Source organism: Siphateles boraxobius, unplaced genomic scaffold (genome assembly GCF_051911475.1).
Source record: "Siphateles boraxobius isolate OS27281-9 unplaced genomic scaffold, OSU_SipBor_1 1, whole genome shotgun sequence".
Taxonomy (NCBI): Eukaryota; Metazoa; Chordata; class Actinopteri; order Cypriniformes; family Leuciscidae; genus Siphateles; species Siphateles boraxobius.
This window is the reverse complement of record NW_027508699.1, coordinates 9,897,572-9,922,958: the sequence shown is the minus strand read 5'-3', so window position 1 is coordinate 9,922,958 and position 25,387 is coordinate 9,897,572. Positions and strand designations below refer to the sequence as shown.

The 25,387-nt window shown below is 37.8% G+C and overlaps 2 protein-coding genes across 8 annotated transcripts in view; one reads left to right on the top strand and one right to left on the bottom strand.

The window, feature by feature from the left end:
• Positions 1–4,211, top strand: part of fubp1 (far upstream element (FUSE) binding protein 1) — a 14,624-nt gene extending 10,413 nt beyond the window's left edge. For 2 of the 6 annotated variants that reach the window (XM_077201892.1, XM_077201555.1), the window contains 3 exons: positions 410–469; positions 733–890; positions 1,167–4,211. In XM_077201892.1, coding sequence (XP_077058007.1) covers positions 410–469; positions 733–890; positions 1,167–1,175 — 227 coding nt within the window. In that variant the 3' untranslated portion in view covers positions 1,176–4,211. Of the gene's footprint in view, positions 1–394; positions 470–732; positions 1,039–1,166 lie in introns of those variants that run through there. The other 4 variants (XM_077201724.1, XM_077201477.1, XM_077201632.1 and 1 more) reach the window with 4 other exon arrangements.
• miga1 (mitoguardin 1) lies at positions 4,210–25,387 on the bottom strand. Of its 2 annotated transcripts, none has more exons than XM_077202096.1 (16): positions 25,268–25,387; positions 24,601–24,761; positions 17,951–18,119; positions 17,099–17,211; positions 16,815–16,950; positions 16,449–16,585; positions 15,747–15,867; positions 10,849–10,949; positions 10,002–10,111; positions 9,035–9,107; positions 7,615–7,701; positions 7,437–7,535; positions 7,215–7,349; positions 7,074–7,127; positions 6,530–6,646; positions 4,210–4,899 (listed from the first exon to the last, which is right to left on the bottom strand). In XM_077202096.1, exons 2-16 carry the CDS (start codon positions 24,697–24,699, stop codon positions 4,681–4,683), a joined length of 1,770 nt encoding a protein of 589 aa, XP_077058211.1. In that variant the 5' UTR covers positions 24,700–24,761; positions 25,268–25,387; the 3' UTR covers positions 4,210–4,680. The 2 variants fall into 2 exon arrangements, with proteins under 2 accessions (XP_077058211.1, XP_077058135.1); XM_077202020.1 differs by lacking the exon at positions 25,268–25,387 and adding an exon at positions 25,126–25,207.

Below are 25,387 nucleotides of genomic sequence, written 5' to 3'. Positions count from 1 at the left end.
TGGCAAGTTTTTGTCATATTCTGAGAATAAAGAGTTTTGCTGGTTTTGCAGGCTGGTTTTGACAACTTTTCATTTGGGAGCAAAAATCTGCCTTTTATACTTGAAAGAAATAAAGATTTGACATTTATCGTGATTATTGATATTCTTTTTTTTTGGCCATATCGCCCAGCCCTACTTATAAATATTAAATTTGAAATTACTAAAATTTGGAACCTTAATCTTCAATGAATGTTTTAATTGAACTGTTATTCTAATGTTAGTAAAGTTTTAGGTTTTTGTCTGATAAATTTGGTGGTAGACTTGCAGTCTAGTTGCGTGTTTTGAACAAAATTGTCAGTAGATAATCCAGTAATATGTGATTGTCCTGTGTAGACTCGTGATTAACGTCTTTTAGATCTTGTGTCTTCAGGTCAAGGACAGCCTCAGCAGGACTACACGAAGGCATGGGAAGAGTACTATAAGAAACAAGGTGAGACATGAATGTGAACATAAATGCATCGATTTTTTTTTTTAACGTTTTGGGCAGCTGCAACTCTTTCACAGTCCTCTGCAGTAGAGCTGCTGTGGACTCGGCTGCCCTAGAGTAAAGTTGTGGGTTTCTGTCCCGGCTATCGGAGGTCGTGTGGCCGGGGTCGTTCCCCCACTTACAAACATTGTCATGGACTTATTTAGCTTTAACCATGTACTAAGTGGTGATTATTGTTGTTCTCTCTCTGTTTTGTTTAATCTCAGGTCAAGCTGCTCCTCAGGCGGCGGCAGCAGCGGCGACGACTCAGCCGGGAGGTCAGCCAGATTACAGTGCAGCGTGGGCAGAGTACTACCGCCAACAGGCAGCGTACTACGGCCAAGGCGCCCCTCAGGCGATGGGAGCTGCACCCCAGGCTCAGCAGGTACACTCCTACTAAAACACTTTGCCTTTTGCTCTCTTCAGATGTGCATGTGTACTGTTTCTGTCCCACCCTTTTTTTTTTTTCTAACATTTACTTCCACAGGGTCAGCAGGTTTCCAGATGAGTCATCAATTCAACACTTAACCAAACACTTTCCTCCTCAAACAGGCTTCTTTTATCTATTTTCTTTTATTTATTTTTTTATTTTGGGAGGGTGTTGCATAAATGTTTCTGCTCTTAACATGTTGTGTATTTCTTATGTATTTCTTCTGCACAGGGCCAGTAATGTGAAGTGGACATAAAGTAAATGCTACATTGTCAGAAAAAAACCTTTGTTAAATGTTTGGATGCAGACGCCATGATGAAGATCTTAATTTCATTGGTTTGAGTGTTTATGCTAGATCGCAGACCGGCTCCAAAGTCAAGTATATATATATATATTTTTTCCTTTTTGTTTTGCCACTCTTGTAAATGAACGGTTTGTTTTTAGTCGGGTAACAATGGTCATTCCAGCTCCTGTATCTCCTGTATCTCATGTAGTTTTGAGACTAATCTATAGTCATTTCCATGTAAATCATCTCAGTTTTAATATGATATGCCTGTTGTGTTTTGCAATAAAACAATGAAACCTCCTGTGTTGGTAAGTGGGGTGCAAAATTTGGCAATGTTTTGTGAAAATTTCATTTCCTGTTTTGGGATGGGATGGGATGGGATGGGGGGGGGGGGGGGGTCTTGTATGCAAATTTACAGAAAGAAAATGTTGCTCCTGTCTTTTTTTTTTCTCTTCTCCAACTGTCTACATTACCCCTGATTTTAAGTTTGATTCCTGGTCTATTTTAAAGTCACAACTAAGAGTCAATAATCATTTGATTGCTTTTTTGACAAATGGAAGGCTATGGCTGTTTTTTTGTTTTTTGTACTGGTCATTGCTGTGGATGTAGGTGTAGGCAGGTTATCTAAGGCAAAGTGGCTTTGTGTTGGCAAGGTATGTGATTAATTCAATAACTCTGCAGTGCTGTAGTGTTGCTCATTCTTGTACTGCTTTTCACCTGGTTTGTTGAGGTAGTGTGCACTGTTAATGAGAGACATTTCCTCCCTCACAGGCAAGATTAGGAAGGCGGTAAGCAAGTATGCGTCTTTACATAAACTGTTCCTTATATATTGTGACTGCAATCATGTTGCAAGTATTTTAGTTTGTTCAAGTTTGCTGCTTTTTTACAGGGCAGGTCAAGTGTTCTGATCAACAGTCATGCCTTGCTAAATTACTTGTCCCCATCATATATTTTAAATGTCTAAAATCCACCAATTGTGTATATATTTATATCAATATTGCTGGCATTTCTAAAACGTTTTGATACGATTAAAAAAAAACTCAAATGCGAACGTGGACTACTTTTTTGTCTACCCATTGTTTGTTAGCATTTTTCCAATATAGGCCTGTAGGTTTTTGGAGACTCTGGCCTTCCACACCAGTGAAATGAGCTCTCCACTGTAAGTACAAAATGTACATGACTTTGCGGCCCAATTTGTTATGCTGTCAATGCATTGTCTTTGACTTACTGAAGCGAAATGTATTTAAATATCTAAATGTTGCCCTTTTTGGGTAAGTATGTTAGGGCTGTAATTTTGATTTTACATGCATTCAAGATAATGACTACCCTTTTTCACATTGGACTGTTATTTTTGCCATAACAGCATTGTGGGATATTTACAAATTGAGTCATTGCCATGTTGACACTGCTTAAGTCATTTAAGATTTCTCTCTGACTTCTCGTATGAAACTCTGAACTGTATCACTGTGTTTAAGTCAGGATGTCTGTAGAAACAGCATCGTTTTCCCAACTGAATTAACACTGACTAGACATTTTTGTGATTTGTACTGCCAAGTGTTTTGTACTGCATAGACCCATAAAGACCCTCAGCAAATGACCTCTTTCAGATGTTAATTAGTATTAATGTCCCATTTCTAAATCTGTGCCTGACCAGTTTGTGTGATTTGAGGTCATTGAGGTTGTCAATTTGATTCAAGTTCTTTTGATCTGACTGTTCATTAGTGAGCAGTGCAATATCTAATTTTGCAGTGTCATCCCTGACCTTGCACCTTAGGTTCTGCAGCAATAACACAGGTAAGAATATCCTAAGAAATCAAAACAATTGAACCTGTGATCTAGTGTAATGCTTTTCACATTTGAAACCGAGGTCAATATGTGCCGCTTTTTCAAATATAAGGATGTCTCTTGTAGAAAATAGACTGGCGCACGCCAGAAATGTTGGAATTTCGATCTGCTGGAAGTATGTTTTTGTCCATATGAATTGCATGGCATTGACCTGTAGCTCACAAAACAATGTTTTTCCTCTGTTGACTATCTTTAACTAGCATTGTTATGCTTTTCTAAATGAACCCAATGTGATATATTTTTTAATTTGATTGCCAATTTGTTAGCTTCCTGGTAAGTCTGTTTAACGTGGTCCTGTTAACTGTTATAAAATGCATGCAGATGCGAACTGATCCAGAGCTAGTCCTATGAATGCACTCTGATAACTGACGTATACTGTATGTATGCTCATGTTTCATTGGTTTGCAAGCTTTCTTGATGCCCCTGTGTAGTGCTAATGTTTGTCCCACATTGCTGCCTTCATTCTCACTCACAGTGTTGAAGATGCTGCAGGCGTAGTTCGTAGAATCAGGTCCTAGTTTGTCCGTAAGGAGGAATCCTTTGAATCTGTCCCTCTGCTGAACATAGACTGTTCAAGGGCTCCAATTATAAGGTAAAAATATATACCATGAGGAATCTGTCATTGCAAAGTCAATGTTTCTGTTAGTTTAGGGTGATGCCAGTTAGTTTTGATTATAGAAATGTAGCCATATGTTTCTGTATTATTGGTTGACTAATGGTTCTATGAAATGTTCGAGTACATGCTTTGCCTTTTGTTGATAAGCGTAGGGATTTAATGTGCATCAATGCTGTACATGTGGACCAGGAACTTTTTTTTTCTTTTCTTTTTAATAGACATTTGCCAGACTGGTTTCAGTTAAGAGTTCCTTTAAACTTAGTCTTTGTCCATTGCTGCATATCTTTTTGTATGCATGCAAGATGTGCTTTCCTTTGAGCAAATTGTTCACAACAGAATTCGTGGGGGTCTAAAAACGAAGAGAAAATCGGAGGCTAGCTGAGAAATTTGGAGCATGCCTTTGAGGTAAAACCAGCTATCATGAACTGTTAAAGCTGTTGAATGTACTTTTGATTTTTGCTGAGAATTGTTGGTCTGAAATGTTGAAGATTGTTGCCATTGTCATCAATAAAATTGTAATCATTACAAATGGTTAAGGTTTTTATTTCTCATAGTGATTTGTATTCCTATACACAATACATTATACTGGCTTAACATTGTGAACTAAAACAAGCAGTTTTGACTCAGGCATTATTGCAGTAAAAAATACTTGCATTTTTTGCTAGTGTTGAATATTAGTTTCTATAAAGTGACCTACAGTTAAACAAACGAAGATCTGAAAGGATTTATCAAAATACTTCCAATAAAGCTCAAGTCTTAGAACATCAAGGACCTTAATTCAGATAATCCATTGTGCAAGTGATTTATTAAAGTCACAAATTAAAACTACTGGGACATGTTAAAGGCATACAAAAAAAACACATCTCTGTCCTTTATCCACTTAATTACACAAACTTTACACTGCATTGAAATGGCACTAATACTGATGTGTGCTGGACTCAGCAATGGTAGGCAAGTACACGTCCATGAAAATGAAGGATGTGACATACAGCGGTAGCTCACTGAACCTGTGCCTCCAGTAAAGCACTGTGTACCAGGTGCAAATGTGTGCCACTACAGCCGTTTAGGTGACGGATCTTGTCGGTGTCCAGGTAGGCCAGAAGCAGCTCTGAGCGTCGGTGAAGCAGGTGCAGGACATCTTCAGACAATGTTTCCAGACTAGAGTATCGCACTTTATCCAGGTCGAAGATGTCCTTCAGGAAGAACAGCACCTGCTCCTATGGGACAAAAGATAAACCATTTTAGATGGTTCCGATCTACTATATTCAATGAAGTTGAAGATTATACCTTATAGTCTCACATGACCATGAGAGGAATCAGGTGTTTGATTAGAAAGAGTTTAAAAAATGTGTAGTGTTGGTGTGCCTCCAGGAGAACAGGGTTACTAGCAACTTTTAGTCTGGTAAACTTGCAGGATTTGACGTCACTGCTTTTTGACTTGTAAAGCCTCCTAGGCTGCATTTACACTGCAAGTCGTAATGCACAGATCTGACAGGACTGGTATCTGTTTACACATTAATTTCTGGCCAAAACATTTTCAGTGATCGTTTTACTATGCACATGGTAGACCCTGGTTTTAAATGGCCGTGTAATTAAAATTATTTATATAATTCATGTCGGGTGGTAATGATTATTTGCCAGCATGGACAAGATAACAGCTGTCATGAATGTTTTGCAGTGAAAAATCTGACGGAACAAATATAGTCCAGAAATAATTCATCTACATCTCAGGTCTAGAATTCTGAAGTGAAATAAAGTAGCCTTGTGTGTATATATATATTTTTTAATGAATTAACCAAAGAGAGAGCGCACGAGTGAGTAACCTAATAATGAAGCTAGTTGGTTTAATTATAGTGAAATTATTACCTCATTGCTGAGAAATGCAACTTACAGTAGCGAAGCTGTTTTTTTTTTATAAAAGTCACGGGCAGAGGTTGAAAACCAGCTCCTGAATGTTTCTGTGTTCGTGCAATTTCTTTTCTTTACAAAGATACATATAAAGTTCCCACCTCAATAAAAAGCTGTGAGCTAGCGCATACAGGCACGTCTGCCTTAAAATACAAAATTGAAAAGCTATCTTTGTGAATAAATGAATTCGTACCCGAATTCAAAGGGGAATTGGATATGCGTGTTTAAACCGAGATCAGATGTCCAGACATATCCGGTATGCATCTGATTTAAAACCACATTAGTGGCTCAGATTGAATAAGAAATTTGTTTACTCTGTCAGATGTGAGAAAAAGATTGGATTTTTTGTGCCAGAGTAAACGCAGCCCTAGTTGTTAGCGGATGCATTAGAATTTTTCCGTATTCTGTCAGCAAACTCATAAGTGCATATTTGCTCCAGTGCAACTCTTTGATATATGTCAAAGATTGAATACCATGAAACTTGGCGAATCCATCAAATAGTTCTTGCTTGGAAGTGTGCAATGCAACACTTGGGCATCCTGATTCCTGCTAGTTGCATAGAAGAAACTCGATCTGGTGATTTTTCACCAGTTCTTCCCAATTTAGTGTACATTATGGGACATGCTTTATGACAGGGTTATTCAATTCTGGCCCCGGAGAGCCACCGTACTGTAAAGTTTAGTCAACCTTGATCAAACACACTTACCTATAACTTTAAAGTAATCTGGAAGCCTTTGATTGGCTAGTTCAAGAGTGTTTGATTAAAGCTAAACTCAGTAGGAAAGTGGATCTCCAGGAGCAGAACTGAGAACTCTGCTCTATCAATTTTATCATTCAAATAAACGTCATGATGCTTTTAAATGTGGTGACGGTGCATGTAGGTATGCCATTTGAGACTGACATGCTATTGGATGAAGAGGTCATCAAATTACACCTTACCTTGAAGAAGCCGCAGAAATCGTGCAGGGAATTTTTGGGACCTAGAAACCCCCAGGCCAAGACCGGACTTATGTGTTCACACACTGCATAGAAATGTGCAATGAAGCCATCTTGAACCTGCGTACACAAAATTCAGCACATCCCAAAGACTCAATGAATTCAAGATTTGGATCATGAATGCTAATTCATGTGTGGAAATGATTCTTCATGTTCCTCCACAACCATTCTTTCACAATTTGAGCCTGATGAATCTTGACATCGTGATCCTGCAATATGGCCATGATGTGCCATGATTGTTTAAGAAATGAAAAGCTACACACTCCATCAATTAGGCTTAGAAGAACTATTGCCAAACATAACATGCTAGAAACATAATAATCACTGTAATAATGATCCAATCAATCCAAAAAACTACTTTTTTTGGCTGGGCAGTGTAAGATCTTACCATTTAGATTCACACTGAATTCATACAAAAAGAAAAAAGAGAGATACATTTCAAGCCAAACTGCAGCCTTGACATACTGGTTGCACATCTCAACAATACCTTCATAAGTTGTCTCTTCTGCTTCAGAACGGACCAACAACTTGATGCAACAGCCTATGAAGGTAAAATAAAGTTATGAAATATAGTGTAATTGAAATGTCATTTTGTCGAATGATCAAATGTTAGAAATTCTGTACACACTGTCTCTTTGAAGGAGTTGTTGAGCCAACGATTGTTCACCACATTTTGGATTGAGACGGGTGGATTCTCAAGATCCTCAAATGAATCCATAAGAATAAAGTCAAGAACGATGTCATAGAAGTTGAGATGTTTAACCTGAAGAGAAAACAAAACCTTCATAAGATTGTGTTTGAAGATACATTTTCAGGACAGGTCTTGTATCTGTATGAAAAGATCTCTCACCCCTCTTGCAGAAAGCTCAATTTCTGTGTTCTCCCAGTGGTCTGTTTGCATCATGAAGCAGATCATTTCTTCGAACACCTCCTCAAATCTCTTTGGGCTCTGCAAACCACACAACACTGGTCTGTTAGGTTGGGGACTGTTCATATGTGATCATACGAAACAGAGAAAGGACACTTACCTTCCTTGCTTTAACAATTATTGAAGACAATATCCTCTTTCCAGTGTCAGCCAGAAATGCTCTAGTTGCTCTTTCACATAAGATTACCTGAATTCAAATAAAAGGTACGCTTTAAAAGTTTACCAGCACACATTGAGGACTCTTGTTGACTTGTGAATGGCTGCCACATGCACATGTCTGTGAAGTGCACAAGACCACAGGAAGAAGTGTCCTCTCGAATGCCCTTTTTAAGGCCTCACCCTTGATGTGTTTCTGCCAAGCCCACACTGAGGCGAGTGTCGTGGCAGACTTTAACTTGACAGTCAATTTGGCATTATGTCACAAAAAAAGTGTAGACTCGGAGGAAGACTGCAAGGGCTTTAGGGTTTCATTTGGACATGACCACAGACTACTTAAGGGTGTGTTCACACTTGGCATGTTTGGTTCGATTAAAACGAACCCTGGTGCGATTGCTCTGTTAGTGTGGTTCATTTGAATAAGTGTAAGCGCTGCCATCTGGACCCTGGTGCCACCAAAAAAAGGTGAGTCTCTGTACACTTCTTAACTATGGTGTGGTTTGAATGAAATATGAATGCAACACGGATCAAAGACATCTAAACAATCCAAAAACGGGATGTGATGTCACAAGATGCGACTCTAAAAGACAGAATGCTAAACCTGGTTATTTTTGTCATAATCGTGATGTTGCCGTCACAGTTCGGTACAGGCATCAGAACCGCGTCCCCTCACAGCAGATCTTCCTTTGTGTGTGTGACGGAGGGATTCCTGCCGCTGTTTTGACTCCTTTACACATTTCACAAGCTCTCAGCTGGTCAAAATATGTGGGTTACGGACATACAATGAGCGCATTAATCCCAAAACACAGCATGTTTTGGATGTTCCGTTGTGAAATATATACGTCATAAAAGACCGACCAATCAGGTTGTGAACATATCCCTATCCCTTTAGGTTTGGTATCTTTAGGTTCAGTGTTAAAAATGTGAATGCAAAGCAGACCAGGACTAAAAATTATTTTTTTGGTCCGGACCAAACAAACCGAACAAGTGTGAACAACACCCCAAGACTCTGCCCCATGTAAGACCATTAACATGAACTAATTTTTTTTACTTTGGGCTATCAATTTAACACAATGAAACAAACAAATGCAATAAACCCCACAGAATTAATCAAAGGCTATATTCATGACGAAAAAAAAAAAATTACAATAGAGAATTAAACATTGCGACATTACAATGAAAAATACCGGTATACTGTATACGGTCTTTCAGTTTGATTGAAATTCTAAAATTTTCCAAAACTATGAAAACTATGAAGTTTATAACAAAAACAGGTAGTCCAGAAAAATAGTCCTTAGTATTCAATGGACTACAACCAACAAAGCTGAATTTTGTATTCAGTACATGAGAAAGGAATCCTTTACCTGACACGCCTGCCGTATACAGTGCAGTTTCGCCAGGAAGTCAGTGTCTCCAAGGCATTCAAGCATTTCTGTTCTGATTTTAAAAGAAGATTACCAATGAACTGCTGCGTAAAACAAGCAATATTTGCAAACACATGCTGATTTTTGAAACCGATCTGTTCACATTCAAATAGCCAATAACTTGACTGAACTTTGTTAAAGCGTCTATGTCAACGATATTATCTATAGCTAGTCTAGTGGATGATATTAAGAATTGATTATCGTGATTAACATTATTACATTTATACAATATGTATTTGATTGAAATAATTGTATGGATGTAATAAGCGGGATCATGCACAGCTGATGGCGATCAAGACCCTGACCCAATTTACTTCAAGCCAAATCAAATAACGAACTGGTGTAATGTCATTTCGAACAAAATCAGGCCAAAACAAAGTTCATTTGAGGTTCGCAACAGCTTGCCAAAACAACCTTTCCAACTACCATTGGTAATACATAATAGGTAGATGTAGCTCTGGGGCTTTGACAGAAATCCTCTCTGGTTCATTTCTTTCTGTTCAGGTCACATGTGAGTAAAAAACAGAACATACCAGAGACCTGCTTTGTAAAGTTGTAATTCTAATTGAAAGTGATAGAGACATTTTTTTTCCATGTTTAATACTGTAAAGCTGCTTGTGTTAAAGCGATCAATTGTACAAAGTGCTGTATAAATAAATGTATCTTGAATGGAGTGCTGAATTGCAGAGCTGGTGCAAACATACCCACATCCCTAAGAACAGCTGCTTTCTTAACTGCTGTTTTTTAACCGCTGGCATTTTGGCTGAGTTTATTGTGTTATTTAAAGGAAAGCATGCAGCACATATTTCCATATTCATCTAAACTCTCAGCAGCATGTGCGGTGTAGGGATGCTCATTAACAGTATAGTGCTTTAAAAATACTTTCCCATGACAATAATGGACTCACCTAAGCACTCGACAGGAGATCTTCCCCTCCTCCGCCATCTGCAAGGCCTCCTCGTAGAAGGGGTGATGACACAGTCCATGGGCACTCCTCATCTCTCTGTGCTCAGATAACTGCAACAGATTGCAAGATGTTTCGCATAATTCTTTCAAATTGTATATATTTTACATCTAATATATTCTATTTCTTATATATAAGTTTGTGCCTGTCGCCAACAAGATTGAGTGTCGACTAGGGATGTTGTGCAACACGACTAATTCCATTAAGGTTTAAATGGACATTTTGTAACCAACTTGTCTTAACAAACCCCCAGAAGACACGGTCCAATTTAGGTTTCAAGATTTACACTTTCAAAAAACATTAACATGACAGTAATTTGCACATAGCTTTAGTAAAATATAAAGCAAAAAAAAAAAAAAAAAAAAAACTAAATGACTAATATTTCCCATGTCGACTAGTCTAGTACATCCTTAGTGTCCACAGATGACAGTGTTTCATAGGGTGATCGATAGATGGGGAAAAGGGGGGCAGATTTAAATTAACTGGGATTATTACCCTTAAAAACTCTTGCAGTACCATGGTAAAGTTGTGGTAGCAGATGGTAAAACCAAGGATTATTTAAAAGATGTATTTAGTATGATAGGTGAAGAATAACCATTATTTTTTTTATTGTAGAGGTAGACTACACATGATGGTACGTTAATGGCGAACGTGATCGGAAGCCAGTGCTGGCAAACCTGAGTGCTAAACAGTCCAAAATAAAACATTCATGTTGAATCCCATAGCAAATGAAGGTCTGGTTCCAGACTGTCCAGCGTGCGCCACACTAGCACACAGACTTTCCTCTCACCTCTGCGGCAGACACGAAGGAATCTGTCGAGGCGATGCTGACTGAATCTCTGAGACAGGTGTCCTCCAAGTCCTCTCGCACAGAGAGATCCATATGTCTGTCTGCCAGAGGAAATAAGGGAAGATTAGACTTAAGTGCCCTTATCTCACATGGGTGAGCAAACTGGTTTAATTCCAAAACCGCAGACAGCTTAAACAACGTCACATGGAGAGATTCAATGGAATTGAAGGACAAACGTGCCTACTGGTTTGCATGTGAATTGAGAGCATAATGCATTGAGAGCTTGGGAGTGGGTGAGAGCTAGACCTGGGGCCAGTTGGATAAACGGCTAAGACTAGTCTAAAAGGTTAGTCATCACATTTTTTTCTTTTAAACTGTTCAAAACCGTTTTAAGTCAGTTATATATAAACGTAGATTGGTGTAATTTGATACTAAAAAGTAAGACTAATTGCCCCTTGACTAACTGTTAGTTGGTCATACTAGAACTTAAGACACGGTCTTAACATATTGGCTATGTTTATGCAACTGGGCCCTGTAAACAGTTGTAAGGAAACTTTTGGACCATGACCAGCTTCTTTATTTAGATACGGAACATGGGATGAGCCTCAGTAATATGCAGAAGCAGAACATGCACATCTACATTACTATGTCCAGCTCTGTGTTTAATAAAGAACTTATAATAAAGCATAGTTCACTCGAAAAAAGAAAATGATGTTGTTCCAAACCTGCATGACTTTCTTTTCTTCTGCAGAACAAAATGTATTTTGAAAATGCATCTTTGATCATACAATAAAAGTCAGTGTCTCCTGTGTTGTTTTGGATCCCAGTGATGTTCATTGGATGAAACATCAAGTAATTGAAACATCCTTCGAATCATCTTTTGTGTTCCACGGAAGAAAGTAAGTCACAGGTGTTCATCGATATTAGGAAAACCAAGTCACCATTTACACAACTAAAGTTGCCAACTTCAGCAAACGAAAATAAAAGTTAGTTCTTTATAGAAAAGTAAGGGTTAACGGGACACTCAAAATATAGTTACTCACAAGGTATAAGTTTACACTACGCGTGTTCAACACTTGCACTTCGGTTCTCTTGGTTCTTTGGTTTGTACCCAACAATAATTGATACAGTTAGTCCTGGTTCACTTAGCTTTCACAGTCATTTGTAACACAGAACATAAGGACACAAAACAAAAAGCTGTCTTTATGATGTGCATTTTGTGACGGAACATACCAACAAATCAAACCAATGCTGTGCTAAACGCTTTTCACAACTGTTTCAAATCAGCTTTACACAAATAAACAGGAACAGAATGATTCAATGATGCAAACAGAATTCAAATCTGCTCTAAATTAAACAGTCAAATTAATTATATTCCTGAATATTAAAGTCCCCCTGTGGGGAAAATCAAGTTTTTAATGTTGTTTATAAATGTAAATTCGTAAGTCAACACCATTGCTGAGTATTTTTCCTTAAAACTGCAGTGAACCAAAGATGGTCTCAAAAACATGGATTGAAATCGCTGGTGTTTCTGACGTCACAAACTAGCTTGTGAATAATCAGGTCAATGTGTGATCGTCCACGAGTGGATCTCTGAGCTGCTGTGAGTGAGTGGAGGTGGGGCTAATTTGAATATTCATAAAACCACTTATACTAAATGAGGCAAGGGTGTATTTTATTTTAAGGCATGAATCATTTTTTTTTTTTTTTTACAAAGATGAGTTTTAAGGTATAAAATGAACGACTAGAGGGGGATTTTAAGTGTCCCCAACTAAGCAAGTCAAAAAGCGACAGTGGACATCGATGACAAAAATGGAGATCAAATCTTGGGACAAACCAGGCTCGGTCTGGGGAACAGTTCTCTTCTATCATTATTATACACTGAGATATACACTCACTGGCCACTTTATGAGGCATACGTGTTCAACTGCTCATTAACGCAAATATTTAAATCAGCCAATCACATGACAGCAACAATGCATTTAGGAATTGTGGAATTATAAATTTAAGAATCTGTTTAAGATCTGCTGAATCGTCTTACATAACATCACATGAAAAACTAAAGGGAAGTACATTGTATTTAGCATTTAAGGTAAAGATGATGACAGATTAATCATTCGGTTAAGCAAAGATTTTAGCAAGAGGTTTCTGCCAGTCCCGTTCTCTTTATTGTAAGAAATGAGTCAGATTACTGAGACTCTCACCTTTTGTCTGTAATGGCTCTTTGGAGTCTCTGTCCCATTCTTTGAATAGTCATGCTGATTGGATTAGGAGTGGTAACACTCTAGAGAGTCTGCTGAGACGGGGACTGGGACAAATATTTCATTTGCATGCTTTGTTTAAGGTCGTCATCCAGATGCTTTGAGTCCATTTCTAAGCCCTGCCCACTAAAATCTATATAAACTACAATGTGCATTGCCTTAGTTAAACTAGGAATTTTTCCTCGGCCAAACCCCATTCCACAGCCTGTCACAAACCCAGTTTAAGAGCAGTTTTTTCTTCTTCTTGTAATAAGGAGTATAGTGAGAACATGCTTTACCTTAACAAATGAAATACTCAAAGACCATTTGCATTTAAAGAAAGGTCATTTTGAACTGTGTTTCTATTATTTACACACTTTATGAAATTTCAATGTTTTCAATCTAATGCTTTTACAAGACTTGACTTTTTATGATGTAGTCATACAAATAATTAACCATTTGCATAACTTAAAAAAAAATTATTTGTCAAATAATAAAAGCCAACAGAGCTTTTGCCGAAAAGTGAGCTAATATCACAAACTATATATAATATGTTTTTAACCTAGCCATTATAAATAATATAATGTTATTTTATCTATTATTCTAATAATTATTAATCTAATCTAATTATTATTTAATTTTATCTATGTTGATTATATGAAAAGTGAACAGCATGAGCAGGACCGTACACAGGGTTTTATAAATAAACAGGTCGTGGGCAAAGTTATTAGCAAAGAACATGTATATGTGTTAAATAGGAATACATTGTGATAATGTTAATCTCATGGGCACAGTATGCAATACCTGCTCTTCCTCTCTCATCTCCATCACATTCTCTCTTTCTTCTTCTCACAGTCTCTTAATCTTTACATGTATATCTTATTTTCCTAAAGCTGAGCTTTGATTGATACAGTCTTTGCAAACTGATTGTTTCTGTTACTCGTTTATAACTTCTCTTGTAAACAGTTGTTTGATTTAGCTATCCCTACATACATCAGACTCGTACTATATGACCGTTAACTGAAAGAGTGTCATGAAGCATCGTGCTGGAATTCACGCACGGCTTGCACCTTCTGTGAACATAAAGCCCTAAAGCCTACTGTGATTAGATGTTTTTCACCCTGTCTGGGAAAACAAGTGAGTGTTGCGACAGCGTCGCTCTCTATTTGGGGGCACTTTTCTCGAACGTGAGAGTGCAAACGTGAACAGTTTGCATGCTAAACGAGCTAAAGCAGCTCAGATGAAGTCTATCGTGGCGATATGCAATATCATTGCAGCACCAAAGTAGAGTTAACATTAGGCAATTATTTCACAACCTTCATTATATGCACTTCGAAACATTACCGAGGTCCTGACCTCAGGGACCTCAATTGTGGGTACAGCCCTGGGCATGAGTAATATAGGATAAATTAGATGCGCAATATATCGGGAGACATATGGAGTGGGTCAGACATGATTTTGACCACTTCAGTAAGTTTTGTATAAAGCCTTTCTTTAAAGTGAATTTCGTTTAGTATAAATTGTATCTTCATTTTAAATCGATGTTACATTAACCAATTGCCTAGATTTAATAAAGAAGAAGCCAATATAGCAGACAATATAATCAGGACATGGAGGCGCCAGCGCAATATTGCATTGCACGTGAACTGGAGCGTGTCTCATTTACAGACTATATATATATATATATATATATAGAATGCTTGAAATGTCTACTTATAAGCAAAACATTTCAAAACGAATAGAAACAGACTACTCTCTTATGTAATCCATATAAAATGTGCATTTCATACAAGTAATTACACATTAAGAAATTTGCTGGTAATAAAAGCTGTTGAAATAGAGAGGATGTTTCTTATGTTTATGTATTTATAAATATATACAGTAGTCAACATAGTCAAGTGGATAAAAACCTTTAATCAAAGTTATACATTCATTTTGAACAATACCCGTTCTTGTCTTAGGACAACTTTAATGGACTTTTTTGATCCCCTTCAAAATGTGGACTACCACACACACACACACACACACACACACACACACACGATTTTAGCTTCAAGGTTTTATTCTTAATTGTACAATTATTAATCTGCACGTATCTACGTTTCTCTTAAATGACTAATACAGGTTTACACATTAGAAACAAAGACAGCCAGCATTAAATTGCAATCACCTTCTATTTATTTGTGACCACATGAAGGGCTCAGATAGGACATGTAAACCTTCGCACATCGTTCCACAGCAACAAACTTCACCTAACTAAGCACACACATTTGGATGTGTAATGGTGTGGGGGATATTTTCTTGGGCCAATTAGTACCAATTGATCATCGTTTAAACACCACAGCCAACCTACGAGTACTGTTGCTGACCATCTCCATCCCTTTATGACCACAGTGTTGTGGAAGTAGCCATCTGATGGCTACTTCCAGCAGAATAAATACACTATATCACAAAGCTCAAATCATGTCAAACTGGTTTCTTGAAAACTGAAGGCGCACTGCAATGGATCAACATGTCACACACCAATAAAAAAGTCAATATTTAGAGTACAGTCATCAACAGAGCCAAGTCCAGTAATAAATGTTACACAAGACCATTAATTCACATTCACACATAGATATCTATTGAATTTACATGAGTCTTTAGTTTAACACTCACCGTTACTAGGACATGTTGTAGGGTCTGTCATTCCCAGCGCTCCCTCAAACTCCTCCTGGAGCCGATAGGCTCTCTGTAGCAGAGACTCCAGCTTTTGGATGAAATCTGAACTGATGATGTCCTAATAAACATTAAATATTATTATTATGTTTTATGAACAGTTTTTCAGCTTAGGAAACATGACTGAGTAAACTGGGCCCGTACATTAAGAGTGTTTTCAAATTATTTGCGTTTTTAAATAAGCAGTAGTGTCAAGGGTAACCTAAATGCAAACTAGGGAAAATGAGCATTAACAATTACATTTCAAAAAATAAATTACAAAAATGCCTAGTATTGGCTGATAACCAATATGGTACCAAGTATCCAGCTTATTTTTAATGTAAGATCATTTGTAACTTGAATGTGCGAAGCATCCATTGTCATCCAATTTCAGTGAATTAAGCTGTGCAGAAACAGTCCATTATACTACTTGATATTGCAAACCGGAATTTGTATAATTTTATCATAATCATGAACACATTAGTTTGTAGCACAAATAGTTTTTTTTATCATTTAAGGCACATTGTTATTCTTCTAGTTATGTACTTCAGCAAATGAATCAGATGTCTCACACATTCACAGAAAATAGATTACTTCCGCATTTCAAAATAAGTTGGATATCATGTGTCCCATCTGAGGTGCACAGTGGTTGGGGAGTAATACCTCCATGCTCTCTTCTGCTATGGCATCTCCAGCTCCCAGCTTGACCGACGCACAGCTCTCCTCATCCTCCGCTTGCCTGCTGCGGAATGTTAGTGCCTGTTCCCAGCGCCGCAGGGCCTCCTCGAACAACTCCATTCCTGTGGGAGGACAACAATATATCTATTCAACCAGTGTATTCATCTGCAAACCCTTCTGTATGTAAAAACTATGTTCGCTCAAAGCATACCGCTGCAATGGCGTTTTGAACTTTTTTTTTTTTTTTTACCCCTGAGCGGAAAACGAGAAAGAACTCTGTCTTGAGTAAATGAGGGCTTTTATGAGACCAAGGGGAGAGGATGCATCAATTCTGCTGTGTGCTGTTTTTACCCATCACGTAGAGATTCTCTGGAGTGGCGACAGGGATGTTGAGCAGATTACAGACGTCACCCTCATCTCCTGCCCCGTCCCAGCAGCTGGAGCCATTAGCACAGGTGGAGCTACTGGAGGAGTGCCTGCTCCTCACCTGAGAGAACATGTGCCATTTCAACATCTCAATGGTGCACTAATGCCAAAAGGCACACATTTTACAAGACTACCTTTTTGTCAATGGCATTTTTGGTGCAGCATATATACCACTATCTAAAGATGACAATGCAAAGAATGTTGCTTACCGAGGCCAGGCTTTGCAGGGAGCCCGAAAGCTTGCCGTACAGGCCACCACTGGAAAGCACATTACACGAGTAGCAGTTCTTTGAGTTCAGAGGCAGATTTTGATAGTCAATCTCTGAAATAAAAGAGAGAACAACAATTACATAATATATTGTATTATATTTGATATATTATATCTGCAGATGAAAAGTAGTATCCTTTACTAATTCTGGCATATTTACATGGTGTATTATCGTACAACAATGTTCATGAATATGCATGGTCCCTATCAAATAAACTAATAAATAAATATTTATAAAAATATTAGGGGTGTAACGGTACATGTATTCATCCCGAACCAAACAAATTTGTCATGAAAACAAGCTATGACAGTCACTGTGTCAATGTATGTTTTACAAATGAATTGGAGAATAAAATTAACTTTATAATTTGATTCAGAAGTTAATGCAAAACCTGCCTTATGTGCAACTTTAGATGTGTTTTTATTGTTATTTGAGCATTCATTATTTCATCTAAAAATAAATGGCAACTGAATTTAATAATTTGGGTTCTATTGTTAATTGTAACCTTTAATATTATAGTAATGTGTAATCAATGGCTCCTCATATAGTTTACAGCATTAGCTAAGATACTTTTTTTATCCTTAAGAAAAATGTAATTATAATTTAATCTATTTAAACAGACACATTTGTAAAAAAAAAGAAAGAATCAGTTTAAGAAAAAAATAAGAAAAAACAAAAACTTCTGCTTACCAACACTGTATTTATTTGTTCAAAAATCCAGCGAAAAGATTAATATTTTGAAATATTAGTAGAATTTTTGAAAAGCTGTTTTCTATTATAAAATCTTTTTACCTTTTTTCAGAGGGACAGAAGTTAGGAATTCAAATGTTTCCTGCTCTACAGGCGAACTGGCTTTTTTCTTGCCCTTCCTCCTCCTGAAGCGGCGTGCGAGGAAGATGAGCGAGACTGCGCCGAAGGCAGTGGCGGCAAAGAGCTTCTTGGTGCCGGTGCTCAGACTCACCTGCTCAGAGAGGGAATAGAGAGACATAAGGCAGCGTTTAACTTTGAATCAAGCGCTCAGAGCTCAAGGCACACAGAGATCAGACAGGGTGACACCAAGGATTACATGACTGGAAACGACTCGCTGGCATTTGGCTGGACATGTGTTGATCGGCCTGAGGGATCTGATCTAAAGAGCAAGTTTAAGCTAATCACAGGCACAGCCACATATTACTATCAAACAGTGTCTGTGTGAATGACCTAAACATAAAAGTTCCACATATGTTTTCTGAAGGTATACTGTAACAGAGGACCTGATCACACCAGGTTTGAATACTTGCAAGCCTGAATGAGATTGGAAAGCTATGGTGGAGATTTCAACTAAGATGTTTGTCACACTAAGCTGTCATACGGCTTTAGAAGACTTCAAACACAGTGCTTGAATGAAATATAGTGTCACTTTTATGTGCTTTTTTTTAAGAGCTTGACAACTTATCCATGACAGTGAGCTCATTGAATGCAACTCGCGTATCCAAACACTCACAGACAAATCAGACTCTGCTGTGAAATCCATCCAAGGACAGAGTAAACATGACTAATTTAATGTTTCGCTTTTTCAAAAAGGGGATAAAAACCATTGCAACCTTGTGAAAAGCTAAGTTTTAAAGCTTATAAATGAAGCTGTGCATTTATTGCTGAAATAAGTAAATTCTTTAATAAACCTACTTTAAACTGAATGCCATTTTTTTCCATCTCAATTTTATGGGCTGCATTTATTTAATCAAAAATACAGTAAAAACCGTAATATTGTGAAATGTTATTACAATTTAAAATAATTGTTTTCTATTCTATAAACATTTTAAAATGTAATTTATTCCTGACGCATTATTCAGCATCATTAGGCTACTCCAACCTTCAGTGTCACATGATGCTTCAGGGATCTATAAAATTAATCGAAAGATGCTGAAAATTCAGCTTTGACATCACAGGAATAAATTAGTCTAAAATGTATTCAAATAGAAAACAATATATATATATATATATATATATATATACATATATATATATATATATATAAATAAAATATAATATAGGGTAACATTTTATAATAACTATCATTAATAGTAACATTGAAGCTAAAATGTGTACTAGCTGCGCCACAGAACTGCAAAAAAGTAATGTTTTCACACAGGTTTCCCCAAACACTCCAGCTGTTAGGACAAACAGATACTTCAGTCACAAATTCACACCAATGAATAAGCCAATGTTGAACAAAAGCACTTTTTTACACTGTTTGTGGGAAGCACCCTACAAAATGGCTGGCTTACAGTCCTCTCACATCGCCTTTAAAGTCACTATGAAATCAAAATAGACAATTCTTGCCAAAGAGCCAATCAATTCTTCATTGACAATCAAGCCCCATCCTAATTTTTTCTTGTTTGTGTGCGTTTGTGAAAATAAATAAATGTGTGTATATTATATATACACACATACACTCACCTAAAGGATTATTAGGAACACCTGTTCAAGTTCTCATTAATGCAATTATCTAATCAACCAATCACATGACAGTTGCTTGCTTCAATGCATTTAGGGGAGTGGTCCTGGTCAAGACAATCTCCTGAACTCCAAACTGAAAGTCAGAATGGGAAAGAAATGTGATTTAAGCAATTTTGAGCGTGGCATGGATGTTGGTGCCAGACGTGCCGGTCTGAGTATTTCACAATCTGCTCAGTTACTGGGATTTTCAAGCACAACCATTGCTAGGGTTTACAGAGAATGGTGTGAAAAGGGAATGCCTTGTTGATGCTAGAGGTCAGAGGAGAATGGGCCGACTGATTCAAGCTGATAGAAGAGCAACTTTGACTGAAATAACCACTGGTTAAAACCGAGGTATGCAGCAAAGCATTTGTGAAGCCACAACACGCACAACCTTGGGGTGGATGGGCGACAACAGCAGAAGACCCCACCGTGTACCACTGATCTCCACTACAAATAGGAAAAAGAGGCTACAATTTGCAAGAGCTCACCAAAATTGGACAGTTGAAGACTGGAAAAATGTTGCCTGATCTGATGAGTCTCGATTTCTGTTGAGACATTCAGATGGTAGAGTCAGAATTTGCCGTAAACAGAATGAGAACATGGATCCATCATGCCTTGTTACCACTGTGCAGGCTGGTGGTGTAATGGTGTGGGCGATGCTTTCTTGGCACACTTTAGGCCCCTTAGTGCCAATTGGGCATCGTTTAAATGCCACGACCTACCTGAGCATTGTTTCTGACCATGTCCATCCCTTTATGGCCACCATGTACCCATCCTCTGATGGCTACTTCCATCAGGATAATGCACCATGTCACAAAGCTCGAATCATTTCAAATTGGTTTCTTGAACATGACAATGAGTTCACTGTACTAAAATGGCCCCCACAGTTACCAGATCTCAACCCAATAGAGCATCTTTGGGATGTGGTGGAACGGGAGCTTCGTGCCCTAGATGTGCATCCCACAAATCTCCATCAACTGCAAGATGCTATCCTATCAATATGGGCCAACATTTCTAAAGAATGCTTTCAGCACCTTGTTGAATCAATGCCACGTATAATTAAGGCAGTTCTGAAGGCGAAAGGGGGTCAAACACAGTATTAGTATGGTGTTCTTAATAATCCTTTAGGTGAGTGTATATTAGGGCTGTCAAAATTGCTCACAAATGACGAATATTCCCTCTAAAAAACACACATATATTCGAACTATTCGAATATCTCGTTGCACATTTTTTCAATGACGCGCATTACGTCAATAACAGGACAAATTAATATAAAGAGACATAACTACTTGTAAAGGTAGTTTATTTACATTTTTAACAACACATTTAACAACGTATTACCTACACAAAAACAAGTAAAACAACTAATGGCAAAGACCGCAGACCTCACTCTCGCTCGCGCTTGCAATATCTAATCAGTCAGTAGGCTACAGTAGTACACTAATGTTTCTGTTTAACGTTAAATAAAATGAGGCATACAATTCCGAGAAATGTGACAACGAACTTTTACCCTGAGGTTCATAAAAAATAAAGTGCTATTACAAACGAAAAAGGCTACTTACATTATTTGGTGCTTGTATTAAAAAAAGGAAGAAAAAAAAACTTACATAGCTTGCATACAACTTTATCTCGCGGCTCCACAATTTTACCATCCACCGACCAAAATCCAAAGTAGCCTACTTCCAGACATGGCTTTTTAGATTTTGGGGGGTTAAAATCAATTTCTTTGCTGCGGTCGAGTTGGGCTCTGCACTTCCTGCCATCTTCCATGTAAATCAACTTTCAGCAGTGACGCTGTGCCACTGCGACTCCCGTGACCTGTTCCTGATCCTTCAGGCAGCGCGCGCGCGCCTCCGCTACCGCGTTTTTTCCCCCACATTCGAATATTAATTTTCACCTTTGAATTTCTGTTTTTTTAAAACTATTCGAATATATATTCGAATTTAGAATATTCGTTGACAGCCCTAGTGTATCCACCTTATTCTGCTCTAAACAATGGGCGCTGCCATGACGACGACTCCGGTTGCCTACTTCCGGTTCGTACTGTGTTAGCAGTGAGAGAATGAGTTCAGGCTCTACATGTGCTGTTGTTGGTTGTTTTAACAATTCAAAAAAGATAAAAAACTTTTTAGAAACTGGGTGCTTTGAGCATAAGATAAAAAGGAGAGAATGCCTATGTCCGGTTCGTATTAGCTACATTCAATACCAGAGATTAGACGTTTTTGGTTAGCTGCGCTAAAACTGAAGCATCCAACGAAAAAGGTGTAATACGTTACCAGTAGGGATGGGCATTTCAAGCAAAAATAATATTCGAAGATCGCTGGGTATTATGCAATTAATATTCGAGAATCGCACCCCTCCATCACATCACACACACATGCATGTAAAGGCTATAGGCTACACACCAGAGCATGTGAGCAAAGCGGAGCAGTGTGACACTTAAATATAAGTAAAAAAAAAAAAAAACTAAACATACGTTTTATATTTAAGTTTCCCAATATAATGTTTTTTTAATTTATTCCATCTATGTTGATTATATGAAAAGGGAACCGCATAAGATGAGTCAGATATGATCATAAGATGCCCAATATATCGGAAAACAGAATGGCTCAGACATGATTTTGACCACTTATCAAGTTTTGTTTTGTAGAAAGCCTTTCTTTCAAGTGAATTTCGTTTAGTATAAATTGCATCTTCATTTTTATCAATGTTTTATCAACAAATTGCCTGGAATAATAAATAAGAAGCACAAATAGTAGATATACAGGACACGGAGGCGCGGGCGCGTGAACTGGAGCGCGTCTTATTAATCAACGAAACTCTGCGTATAAGTTAGGCCCTACTTGCCTCATATACATCTATAGAAAGCTTGAAATGTGTACTTTTAAACAAAATAATTAAAAATGAGCAGAAATGGGCTGTTCTCTGCTTATGTATAGGTTAATTCGTATGAAGTGTGCATTTCTCTCTATAGGCGCGTTCACTACTGCGAAGATGGCGAGTCAGCATCATCAAATTTATCTTTGCAGTCGACACTTACAGAAAACACTAGTTATTAATAAAGAATTCAAATGTTTAATGCATAATCATTACTTTTGCCGGGTTTTTTTTGTGGCAAGCTTATACGCGCGTTGAGATGCAGAACAGGCAATATTACGAAAACGCTCAATATGGTTTAGCATTCTCTCCCATATAGCATACATAACTTCCAACCCAACTTCAGTCGTGCACGGGCAGGGCCAGCCCTACTTATTTCACATATTTTCTAACCAGCACATCACTGCGGACTTTCTGAGCAAGCGGCGCTTAATCTTCATAAAGCTTTGAACCGGAAAAGGACAACCGGCATCCGGTTCAAACCCGCTATGAATCATGGGTAAATTCGCTAACCAGGAAAAAGGTGGATATATATATTAAAAATAGTGGTGGGCCGTTATCGGCGTTAACGTGCTGCGTTAACGTGAGACTCTTATCGGTCGATAAAAAAATATCGCCGTTAATCTATTCTCAAAGTTGGGTTGGGATCATAAAATAGCTTTTACGAATATCGTTATATTTTTGCGCAAATCGCGCAGCAGGGTATTTTCCTGTCAGGGACACAAGGTGGATATCTTTTTTATGGGCATGAGCGATGCTCAATTTACAAATGAATCACTCTTTTGGGTCGATTCTGTTCAAAGACTTCATCAAACAAGTTGGCAGATCTGTCTAAATCGGTTCGCGAATCAGTTCTGTTCAGTTCCTCACGCACTGAACTCTGAAGCGTGTTCAATCACACTCGACACGGAGTCGTAACAGGAAGATTTAAGAACATCAAGAGCTACAGTTTAGTCTAGTGAAAGCAAATCTGCAAATGCATCATATTTTTGCCAGCGATGAAGATATTTATTAGTTGAACATCTTCGTAAGCTGTCTGTGAATGAATGATTCCACAGGACGATACACTCGATTTCATTTCATTCAGGTAATACATTTTACAACCAAACAGATTATTACGCCACGATAGCACTACTAAAAAGTATGACATTATCCGTTGGACATATATATTAATTTATAGGCTACAAAATAAATAAGCTACCATGTGTACAGTTTATGAAATGAACACCCGCCATCCCGCGGTAATGTCTGTGTATTGCGCAGGGGCATATAGTCACACGAATAGTTTACATTGATTGAAACTAATTTGTTTAAAAAGGAGGAGGCTATTGCCGGTAAAGGCAGGTTCACATAAAATCATATGACATGACATTATTTTTTGATCTAACGAGCATCTGGTTTGGCGATGCAAAAACGGAGCTACGTCGTGCTTATTTTTTCTTCTTCTTCCAATTAGCCTACTATGTTAAAAAAAACGACGAAAACATGTTACTTGTTCAATTAATAAAGTTTGTTTGATGAGAAATCGCTCAAGATGAAATTGGCATCCCTTTCTGTCATTGTAATTGTGCGTTTTATTGATTTATTTTATTTTATAAATTTTTTTGACCGATATTCGACTTTTGCTCCTCTATTGTCGAATGGCATTTTTGGCAGAAATTCACATCCCTATGCGAGGCGAACTATTCTCAAAGACTTACTTTTAATCATTATTAGGTAGCACACATGTTCTGAATGCCTTCGGCAGAATTCAAATGAGCCATTTTAATCTAGATTAATTCCAAGATTCCAATGAGATTAATCTAGATAAAAAAATTAATCTATGCCCACCTCTAATTAAAAACTAAATTGTATACATCTATGGCCAGGGCTGCATTTCCAAAAAGCATCGTAAGTCTAAGTAGATTGTAGAACTGCCACCAATGGACTCTACGATCAACTTAACTCACAATGTTTTTGAGAAACATGAGCCCAGGTTGACAACCCTGGATTTAAATCCAATTTCTGGATGACAATGCACAAATCAATAAACTTGTAAAACAGAAGTGCCTGGCATTATTTCTGCCCACTGTTGGTCAATTTACCTGTGGAAGAGAGTAATATACCGACAGTGGAAGGTCCACAAAGTGCAAAGCGGCCACCTTCATGGACATGCCAGAGCTCCTGAACACGTCCTCCGTCATGATCCCATAATCCCTCGGGATGAGTCTCAACCACAGCTCTTTCTCCACTTCACCAATACAACCTGAAGAATCACATCACCTGTGTTACACCTACATGTATTTAAATCAGCATCTACAAATGGAAAGAAGGAATGACAACCTGACCTGCTAAACCTCAACTGACATTTATCAAGAGTCTTATTAATTGTTCACTTGAGTCTGACGGACACACACCCACTGTTATTTTAAAGAATTTCAAACAGTTATTCTCTAATGGTCAATGAATATTATGAACTCTTCTTCTACGTAACAGCCCAAAACATGCAATCCTGCTCCTTGAGAATCAAGAAAACACGCTTGTATCAAGACTTTTAAACCAATAGAGGTTACAAAACGGCCATGTTAACGGCGTGATTCATACATAAATAAATAAATAAAAAGTATGACCTTTATAAAAATTACCCACAGTTATCATTTTGGTTAACTCTGTTTTTTAAACAAATTAATAACAGGCACCATCATAAATTCTGCCAGTGATGGCAGTGGTTATAATCTTAGTACAACATGAGAAACATAGGGTAATGCTCACATTTTTATGCCTTATATCGGCGAGACGCCATCTGTCCTCTATTACTCAATGCGATAACTGCGCGTGTGAGCTCGTGTGGAGGAGGCGAACAGACGCCGCTAGAAATCACTTCCGCACTGT

What these genes read in the sequence shown, in the direction of transcription:
- miga1 (XM_077202020.1), bottom strand. Translation starts at nt 25,153, where the DNA reads ATGATAACTGTGGGTAATTTTTATAAAG. An exon ending in AGAGAATCTCTACGTGATGG is followed by an intron (nt 16,586 to 16,814) that starts GTAAAAACAGCA and finishes GTCCTCCCACAG; the next exon opens with GAATGGAGTTGTTCGAGGAG. An exon ending in GTATACGGCAGGCGTGTCAG is followed by an intron (nt 7,702 to 9,034) that starts GTAAAGGATTCC and finishes ATTTGAATTCAG; the next exon opens with GTAATCTTATGTGAAAGAGC.